The 10,786-nt window shown below is 35.7% G+C and overlaps 1 protein-coding gene across 3 annotated transcripts in view; it reads left to right on the forward strand.

Annotated features, from left to right (window-relative positions):
- The window catches only part of LOC108744453, a 119,621-nt gene that overhangs the window by 77,894 nt on the left and 30,941 nt on the right, over nt 1–10,786 (forward strand). For all 3 annotated transcript variants that reach the window (XM_018480236.2, XM_018480244.2, XM_018480227.2), the window contains 3 exons: nt 1,165–1,515; nt 3,853–4,210; nt 6,061–6,443. In XM_018480236.2, the coding sequence (XP_018335738.1) occupies nt 1,302–1,515; nt 3,853–4,210; nt 6,061–6,443 (955 nt within the window). In that variant the 5' untranslated portion in view covers nt 1,165–1,301. The remainder of the gene's footprint in view (nt 1–1,164; nt 1,516–3,852; nt 4,211–6,060; nt 6,444–10,786) is intronic.

Here is a 10,786-nt window from a genome sequence, read left to right on the forward strand (position 1 = left end):
CAAATGAGGAGGTCAAAAACCTCCTCGATCAGTTTTTTGCCAGCAAAGACCAAAAATTTTATGAGCGTGGAATTATGCTACTACCAGAAAGATGGCAAAAGGTGTTGGACCAGAACGGTCAATATATAATTTAATAAAGTATTTGTTTATTATACGAAAACTGTCTTTCATTTTCACAAAAAAAAACGAAATGACTTTCCGAATAACCCTATAGAATCTGAATGCCTTTATTCTTAGTTTGCGATGTGATAGCTAATTAGATATTAACAAAATTGTGTTTGTCTGTGGGTTCATCTTTTCTCTTCTCTTCTTTGCTATGTGTCAATATCGTGCTGTTGGTTTTTTCTCCTTCTCGTTCTTCATTTTCCTTATCCTCATTATCTTAACCTGAATCTTGCATACATCCCCAGTTCGTTTCTGCGTTTATGTCCCTCTTTCAAGTATTCCGGTTTACCGATTGGATTGATTTCTTTGTATTTATTTGCGTATTTCGATGATTTAGTTTTCCCTCTACTTTTTGTCTGTCTTGTTCTCTTTCAATTTTTTCTGCTTCTGACCAAACGTCGCTGTTATTCTCCATAAGTTGATTATAGTAGTCAGGTGTCCATTTCTTTTCTAGAAAGTAATTCCTTTTCTCTATCTTCCACTTTTCCGCCATTGGCCATTTCCTTCTTTTACCTATTCTATTTCCTGTGTTTAATTGTTTCTTTTTTAATTTTAAACATTCTTTAAGTAGATTACTTTCCTCTGTTCTTATTTTTCCCCTTTTCTTGTCTTATTTGCCATGTGATAACTAATTTATCGTTTATGTTATGTGCACTCATTTTTTTTTATGAAATATTTACTATGGATGCTTATATATTGGTTAACCGATTGAATTGTCATTCAAACCGGGAAAACGCTGTGCTTCATTGAACCATAAAATAACACATAGTTCCTTTTGTAAAAATATTACACAAGCAAGTCTTTTTGATTCTACTAGACTTGAGAATTAATGAAACAATACGTATAACTGTCTAATACTTTTAACACCTTCAACCAATTAAAAGTATTTCTTGATGAAGATTTTAAATACATATTTGTATTGTAATTTCTTTTATATAAAAAGATTAGTATTTAATTGTATAATAACATGTTCCTAACCAGGGTTTCTCTTCTTTTCAGAATCATTTCCAATTACCATCACCCTGGAGCTATCAAATTGGATGTGTTTTAAATAAGGTGTGTTGTTATAAGACAGTTTAGTGCTTAAAAATAATAAACATTTCGCTAAATGAAGTGAATAAAGTGTTTAAATTGTGATGGCCTTAAAACTGAGAAAAGAAATGAAAAAATCGTCTTACTACGTGTGGTTTTTGGGGGCCAAGGAGGCTCGAGGACTACGAGGTCCTGAAGCTGTAATGCCCGCCCTGGAGCACCTAATGCAGAGGGAGAGGGACACAGAACCTCACAAAGTCACCCTTCAAGTGTCCCAGAAGGGGTTGAAGATTGTTCAAAACGTCGTTAGAGAAACAGGTATGTTTTTTCTCAAATAAAATTGAGTCCATCTTTCTCTTTATGATGATCATGAACGATTTTCATTAGATTTGAAGGTGTATGAATGTAATTTATTAGATTTATAAGTAAGTAGAAGAACCACTTGAGTCGTAAACATTTTTGTTTAAACCAAAAAACTTGTAATCGATACAGACCAGTGATTTTAAAGAAACAGTTAGTTAATTTCTTTTTCTTACAGTGCATAACTTCAACTACTTCAAAGAAATAGTTTTGTTATAAACTGTCCATCAACAAGATACCTAATATAAGTAGGTAGCTACCAAGAAAATATTTCACCTTTTCTATTATGGTGTTAGTTGTTATATGTATAGATAATGCAAAGCAAATAAAAGACATAAACCATCAGATATAAAATGAAACACAAAAATAATTGTCGTTTGATTTTGTTATGTATTTGTTTTGTTTTGTATTGTAATTTTGAAGTAATAGTGTAAGAAATTTTCTATTTTCTTGCACGGAATGAATTAGAAAAATTGTAACAAAATTGTTAAGTTCTCGGAATATTTGTTTGTCCAAACTGAATTTAGAAACTGTAGTCGTTATGGAAAGCAGTTTTTATAACAGAAAACTAAATTAACTGAGTCCGATACAGACTTTGTTTTATCTCTCTGGTTCTGAAATATTTGGAAGGAATAGTCTAATGGCTGGTTGGACACGCATTACTCCCTGTCCGAAAAGTAGAGCATCTTAAATCCATATTATTTTATAATCAGCCAGTACAGTAAGAGGATCTTCTATAGGGTTGTTCGGAAAGTCATTTCGTTTTTTTTTTGTGGAAATGAAAGAGTTTTCGTATAATAAACAAATATTTTATTAAATTATATATTGACCGTTCTGGCCCAACACCTTTTGCCATCTTTCTGGTAGTAGCATAATTCCACGCTCATAAAATTTTTGGTCTTTGCTGGCAAAAAACTGATCGAGGAGGTTTTTGACCTCCTCATTTGAGGTGAAGGTTTTACCGTCTAAAAAATTTTGGAGTGACCGGAACAAATAATAATCCGATGGTGCCAGGTCTGGAGAATATGGTGGGTGTAGCATTGTATCCCATTCAAGCTGTAAAAGCTTTTGGCGAGTGACCAAACTTGTGTGAGGTCTCGCGTTGTCTTGGTGAAACACTACACCTTTCCTGTTGATTAGTTCTGACCTTTTCTGTTGAAGTGCATCATTCAGTTTGTCCAGCTGATGACAGTAGACTTCCGAATTAATCGTTGTGTTATCCGGTAAAAGCTCAAAAAAAACGATTCCTTTAAAATCCCACCAAACAGACAGCATCACCTTTTTTTGGTGAATATCGGCTTTGGAAATGGTTTGAGCCGGTTCATCTTTTTTGCTCCATGACCTCTTGCGTTTGACGTTGTTGTATACAACCCATTTTTCGTCCCCAGTGATGATGCGCTTCAAAAACGGATCATTTTCGTGACGTTTGAGAAGCGAATCGCAGACGTCAATGCGGCGACACAGATTTCTCTCTGTGAGAACATGGGGAACCCATACATCGAGCTTCGAGGATAATCCCAGGCCTTTCAAGTGGTCATAAACTGTTGAATTTGATAAATTTAACCTCAATCCGATCTCACGTGTTGTTATTCGCCGGTTCACATCAACTAATGCCTTTATCGCGTCTTTATCAGCTTCAACCGGCCTTCCCGAACGTGGTGCATCTTCGACATCAAAATTGCCGGATCGAAATTTAGCGAACCAGTTCTGGCACTGGCGTACTGTCAACACACCTTCTCCATACACATCAGTCAATTTCTTTCTGGCTTGAACAGCATTTTTACCCTTTCTGTAGTAAAACAGTAAGATATGTCGAAAATGCTGCTTATCGCTCTCCATATTTAAAAGGGCACCAACCAAAAACTACTGCGTAGAATTAATTGGAATTTTTCACACACAAGCCTTGCTATATGAGCTCTCAAAGCATATAAAAATTATACGGCTTAAATGTGAAGTTGGGTGCAAAAGAATACAATTAAATCCTCTGTCGGGAAAAAACGAAATGACTTTCCGAACAACCCTATAGTTTTAGGGAAATGCGAATGCCCAAGCAGTCTTGGCACTGACGATCTTTTATTGATACGGGTTTCGATCTGTCCCTCTCTACTTTTACTACTACTACGTTTATTTTTCTAATATGTCTCTAACTAACTCCTCATGTGCGCCATTGCGTCATGTCTCAGAAAAGATGAATGAAATTGTTTCAATTTTCCAACCTGCTGCAAACAGATTTTGAGTTTTTCTTCCCATTTTAAAGAGTTCTTCGGCAATTCCAAATTGAAATTATTCTTCCAGGAAGTGGTAAAACCGGAAAACCTAAGTTAGAGACAGTCAAGCATCTAATTCCTTCCGACAGCGTTGCTTATGCTCATCAGAGAGACGATATAGTGGTGTGCGTGCTTCTCCTGATGAACCCCGTCACCGGATGGCCCCTTCATGTGCACGCTTACAGGTGCGACAGCCTCGACACGGCAAGACTCCTCCATCATCAATTGCAAACGCTATCAGATCGACCCGATAATCAGAAGAGATGGAGGGAGGTAGAGGCCAAAATAATGGACGGGGAAATGAAGGAAATGGGGAGGCAAGACTCATCGTTGGGGAGCGATACAGGTGCGTCTTCTGCAAGGGGAAGTGACTCGGGAGAAGAAAGGTAGGCAATAGTTCTGTATAATCTTTGGGTTATTATGGGATCATCTACATAAGTCTGGCAGCGTTGTTTGAGTTTAAAATATTTAGAAAGCATCTGTATTAACAAGAACCAAAGAAGGCTAAAAGTAGTCTAAAGTCTCTTAAGACCCTGGAACGCCTGGAGCTATCAAATTGAAATTATTATCAAACAGTCAGGTCTGAAAAAAGTAACGTAAAATTTGTATACTTCGTTTAGTTTCTCTAGCGATGTGACCTTTAGTTTGACCGGCGCAAAGTAGAAAAGAACAGCACTAGGCCAGAAAAAGAAAAGAGACAACTCTCGGCCAAACTCTTAACCGGTGAGGAGCGTATAATCCGTACAGTACTGCACGGAAAAATTTACCATTTTATCCACTTAAGTTGCATTACTCAAATGTGCCGTTATTGGTACCAATTACTACTGAAAATATCAACGAGATGTTAATTTATATTTGAAGACATATTAAAGGTTTTAACGCTTGTTTTCGACTCGCACTACTATTCATGATCGAACAAAACTTTTGGCAGGTACTGTATGAAAAAGTATGTTTAATGAACACGGGTCGAGAGTATAATGAGCTTTTTTTCTCCCTACCTACGATTTTGCCAGCGCGCATCCAAGACATTGGAAGGAGCACTTCTCTAGAGAAAGTAAATGAAGTATAGTTAGATTGCAAAAAGAAAATTTTTAATTGTAATATTGTAATTATACGTTTTGGGGGGAAACTTAAAAGATACTGGGAAACAGGGGGAAAAATCTTTGAGATTCGATTTCTGTGACAGACGAACAATTTACATATTACTTACAAGTTTTGCAAATTTTAATTTATTAAAGATGAGGAAATAATAAGTTTCTTAAGTTTACTTTATGTAATACCTACATACTTAAGTGATTTGTAATTGAATAGTTTTTTCTTGAAATTCCTACGCAAAATTACTGATAATTACACTTTTAAATCTACGTTTAATCAATGAACGGTAAATTAATACTTTTCTACCATGGTATCATGTAATCTTCCCAACGAGCACGCCTCGGTATCGCAATTTTGTAATTTTCTGACAAACGCGACCTTGTCCACTCCAAAATTATTTAGCAATTTTCGAAGTAAGACACGCCCACCTTTTTTAACAGTTAGTTATTATTATTTGTTATTATTTTAGGAAACACGTTGCAAAAGTTTGTTATTTTTCGTCATGTAGGTTCTTGCTAATAGAGTACCTAACGCTATTGCAGTAGTAAAAACGTTGAAATTGCTTATAACGAATTACCTACTACTTAATAATTTTTCGAAACTTTTGAGTTACATTTTTCTTAAAAACAGTCACGTATTAATTAGCATGTGGTATGTCAAGATTTCAGGTCCTTGCACCTTCCTGTGTGATATTTGGTACCTTTAATTTCATTTTAATTACTCGAATAAATTATAATCTAGACCACTAATAAGGCATTCTTTGATACAATACTTGTATTTTTTACCATTGAAAGGTCCAATGTTGACATTTAATAATTGATATAAATTCGACGATTGTTTGTCGAATGAAGAGGTCAAAATCCAAACTATAATATAATAGATGAGAATGTAAGTTTGTTTGTTACCATTTTACATCTTAACTACTTAACTGATCATCATGAAATTTTGTACACACTTTATCAGGGGTACAAAAAAGGGCATAGGGTACTTTTTATCCAGAAAAATAAATACTGTTCCCGAAGGAAAAGAAAATTAGTTTTATGTAATCGTCGATACCTAGTTTAATATAAGCTATAAAATATGCTGGCCATTTGGGCCAGACAAATTTTTCAGAAACCTTATCAAAAACCTTCTCTTTCAGATCGAGCGGTGGTTTAGGATCGGATTTGCCCCCAGTGCGTACATCGATACTGTACGATTCGGTTGCCGCGGAATTACGCGCGCGATTGGGTGGTGCCAGCGGTCCGGGCAGCCGCCCCCCAAGCCAACCCCTGCTATTACCTCCTCGCGATTACGACACAGTACACAGACAAAGGGGTAATTTGCAGGGGATCGAGTTGCGCCGCTGTTTAAATACGAGCATAGTCGGACGCGCCGCCGCCAACAATACCGTCCCCAATACGACGATCGCGAACGGTAGTGCAGCGTCGTCTGGAATTGGATCGGACCATGCGTCGCCGTCCCCTGACTCACCCCCGGAAATTGGTGGACCATTCGGGACATGCGACGGAAACAGCACAAGTGGTGAGTTTTGATGCTTTCTATTATTTCAGCCATGTTTTACATTTATTCGGTTAGGTTATGTTTTTTAGGTTAGGTTAGGTTAGGATTGGTTCGATTCGGTTAGGTTTCGTACCAAACATAGAACGTTTTTTACAGCTTCATCTAATCCTAATAGTTTAAAGATTGAATTTCATGTAATTACAGAAAGTAATTTAATTTTATGTTAGATTATGCTACGATTAAACTGGATCAAGTTTCGTTTAAAGAAATGGAACATGTCTGTAATTAGTTGCAATTTGGTTGTCGTATTTGGTATCATAATTTGAAATATGGTATTGTAATTTTCGTGGGTTTAACAAAATTAACTTCTAATACTGATAACGACAAAAACTATTTATTTACACTATACACACTGTATCACTATTCACTGCGCTATTTATTTCACCACTATCACTGTCAATGTATTTCCGGATTCACTTCTGCAACGGTCAATTTATTTCTTTTCCTCTCGGCGAACGTCTTTTCCTTTAAATACTCTTTTGTTTACTTTCTGGAACCTTTTGGAAACATCCGGATAGTTTATTTTTCTTTGAACTGTTTAATTGCTTTCCCAGAACGCAGGTACGCACACACATTTACAAATACCTCGCACATGAAGAAAGGCGCCTGAGGCTAGTCGGCGAATCGATAAGTCTTTCTCGCACACGTGTGCCTGATCGCACACAAACACACTCGTGCTTGTTACAGTATAATACGAGAGGTAGGATGATAATTTTCAATCTTTTCTCTTCAAATGTCGATAAAGGGCTAAGTAGGGGGTTAGGTTAAAGATTCGGGATTAGAAAGATGTCACAGTCAATGTTATGGTGGGTGAAAAACTATCTTTGAATTCATTAAAATTGAATCTATTGGTACATTTATTAATGGTTTGAACGGGTCCTGCTTGTTAATTATATGTGTACACTTTGAAATTGAAACAATTACGTATTTCGTAACTGTAAGTGAAAATGTTACACTTGTCTATGTCCATGAATTTTACATAGTCCTCTTTTAGCTTTTAAATATTTCCTTCGTGTCCTAAGGCGTATTAGACGGCCATGCCTTTCCTCATCAAGCAAATCTAACGAAATAACTTTCTTTTTTTACACACTCACAAACACATAAATAAACTTATAGATGTCGGCCGTAACTACAGATATAAATTTCAGTCGGATTCTTCTACCCAAACCATAAAAATTCCTCATTACTTATAATAATATTAATATAAACACGTGTATGCCTGCACTTGTCGTATCCTTCTGCATTATTATCGTGTTTACCTGATTACTGTTTGTCATGAGAACAGGTATCCAAAGCCAACTTGAGTCGGCAAAATATTCAGGTTAACACGACCTGTCCCTTTATATAAATGTATTATGAATGACCCGAGGTATTTTGCCCGCTTTCTACAAGTCGCGGATCAAAGTAAGCCGCATCTTAACTTCGTCCGGAAACAAGATTTACTCTTATTATTATCATTATTAATCAATGGAAAGTTGCAAGTCGCATTTTCAGTTGGTACCTGCGCAAACAAGTGAAAATTTTTAACCGCATGTGTGTATACGTATAATAAATATATTCCTATTGGATAGGAAGTTTAATTTATTAGCTTTGGATTAAATTGTACTTCCGGTTATTAATTTGAATACAACGGAAGTAAACTTGACCAGCTACACAAAACAACATACATATGTTCCTTCAGGAGAATAGAATTTGATTGGAGGTTTTCTTGTTTAGATAAAATCTTAAATTACTCAAGAAAAAGAATATCCAAAATTGGGTATCGCCCGTAACTTGTTTATCTGAAGGGCGATGGTCAAGCAGATTGCACCATTGTATTTTACAGCATTTCCTACCCCTAACTGATATAAAACAGACAATGTCAAGTAATTTGTTTAGCGATCAAAAACTTAGATGCGCTGTTTTAAAACGCGAAATTTTTAAGTATTTTAATAGTTTATCGCCCGTAACTTATTTATCTGAAGGGCGATGATCAATCAGATTACATCATTAGATTTTACAACTTTTTCTACCCCTAATTGATATAACAGACAATGTCAAGTAATTTGTTTAGAGATCAAAAACTTAGATTCGCTGTTTGAAAACGCGAAATTTTCAAATATTTTAATAGTTTATCTCCCGTAACTTATTTATCTGAAGGGCGATGGTCAAACAGATTGCACCATTAGATTTTACAGCATTTTCTACCGCTAATAGGTGTAACAGACAATATCAGATAATTTGTTTAGCAATCGGAAACTTAGATGCGCTGTTTGAAAACGCGAAATTTTCAAATATTTTAATAGTTTATCTCCCGTAACTTATTTATCTGAAGGGCGATGGTCAAACAGATTGTACCATCAGATTTTGTGGTATTTTCTACCCCTAATAGATGAACAAAAGGTGTCTAATAATTTGTTCTGAAGCCAGAGACAGATGCATTTTTTCTCTTGTTGCAACTTATTGATGAGATTTAGCTCGTCAGATAATTTCGGTGAATTATTAGCCTAGAAGTTATAATATTCTTATACATCTTCGGTGTTAAAAAAATAACTGGTAGAAAGTTTACCCAAGCGGAATTTTTTAAGGCCTGAAAATTGCCTTCGGGGGTAATCGTATTAATGTAAAAGATCGTTGGTTGACATGATCCTAATTAGCATAGGTATTTAAATTGCCAACTCAATAAGAGAAATTGGTTACTCTGCTGTTGTGCCTTGTTCCAGGAATTTTTATCTTACAACACATAATAAGCGATACTCCGCTTCCGCAATTTTGTTTTCCGGCTAGGTGTAGGTATTGAGAAAGTGACAAGAAGCATGTGCATATTTATATTAATTCTAAACCTGAGTGAGTATAATAATAATAGTTAGTCAGATACATGCGAGCCTTCCAATGGTAGATATCACTGATTGGATCGCAGAAACACAGAATTATTAAATTTGTAATGTGTTGCGTAATTTCCTAGAAATTTTAATTGTTTCATTCGTATTAACCGTATGGTTATTCAAAGTTCCTTGTTTTGTTTACGGTTAGAAGGTGAAACGTCATGATCCTTTTTAATGTACTGATGAAAGTAGAGGATTTTGCAGGAAAATAACTTTTTTCTGTTCGCCTCCTGTTATAACGAACGCTCTAGAACAGGGGTCGACAAATAATTTAAGTGATGTCCGGATGTTAGTGGAAATTTTTATCAAGGTCCAGATAAAGCATATTGCTTCCTCCAGAAAAGGATAACGATGGTGTTCAAATACTTTTTAAATAACTTATTTAGATAATTTACTTATTTTAAACAAAAATTTTGGCCGTTTGGTTTTTGACTTTCCGCAGTCCGGACCTGGATGTGCTGAATATTCTAGAACTGTAGCTATATTGAATAGATGTTTCGTTTGTATTACAATATTCCTGGATCATTAGCTACTATGAGTACTGCCAATAGATATTACGCACCAAGGGAAGAAAGATCCCTTTGAAGGCTAATTTGCGGCTAATTATCCAATAGTTTATATTTTTGGCAAAACAAACAAAAATTTTTGCCGTTCGGTTTTTAACTTTCCGCAGTCCGGACCTGGATGTGCCGAATATTCTAGAACTGTAGCTATATTGAATAGATGTTTCGTTTCTATTACAATATTCCTGGATCATTAGCTACTATGAGTACTGCCAATAGATATTACGCACCAAGGGAAGAAAGATCCCTTTGAAGGCTAATTTGCGGCTAATTATCTAATAGTTTATATTTTTGGCAAAACAAACAAAAATTTTTGCCGTTCGGTTTTTAACTTTCCGCAGTCCGGACCTGGATGTACCGAATATTCTAGAACTGTAGCTATATTGAATAGATGTTTCGTTTCTATTACAATATTCCTGGATCATTAGCTACTATGAGTACTGCCAATAGATATTACGCACCAAGGGAAGAAAGATCCCTTTGAAGGCTAATTTGCGGCTAATTATCCAATAGTTTATATTTTTGGCAAAACAAACAAAAATTTTTGCCGTTCGGTTTTTAACTTTCCGCAGTCCGGACCTGGATGTACCGAATATTCTAGAACTGTAGCTATATTGAATAGATGTTTCGTTTCTATTACAATATTCCTGGATCATTAGCTACTATGAGTACTGCCAATAGATATTACGCACCAAGGGAAGAAAGATCCCTTTGAAGGCTAATTTGCGGCTAATTATCCAATAGTTTATATTTTTGGCAAAACAAACAAAAATTTTTGCCGTTCGGTTTTTAACTTTCCGCAGTCCGGACCTGGATGTACCGAATATTCTAGAACTGTAGCTATATTGAATAGATGTTTCGTTTCTATTACAATATT

The sequence above is a fragment of the Agrilus planipennis genome, unplaced genomic scaffold (genome assembly GCF_000699045.2).
Source record: "Agrilus planipennis isolate EAB-ADULT unplaced genomic scaffold, Apla_2.0 scaffold6, whole genome shotgun sequence".
In the NCBI taxonomy this organism is placed as follows: Eukaryota; Metazoa; Arthropoda; class Insecta; order Coleoptera; family Buprestidae; genus Agrilus; species Agrilus planipennis.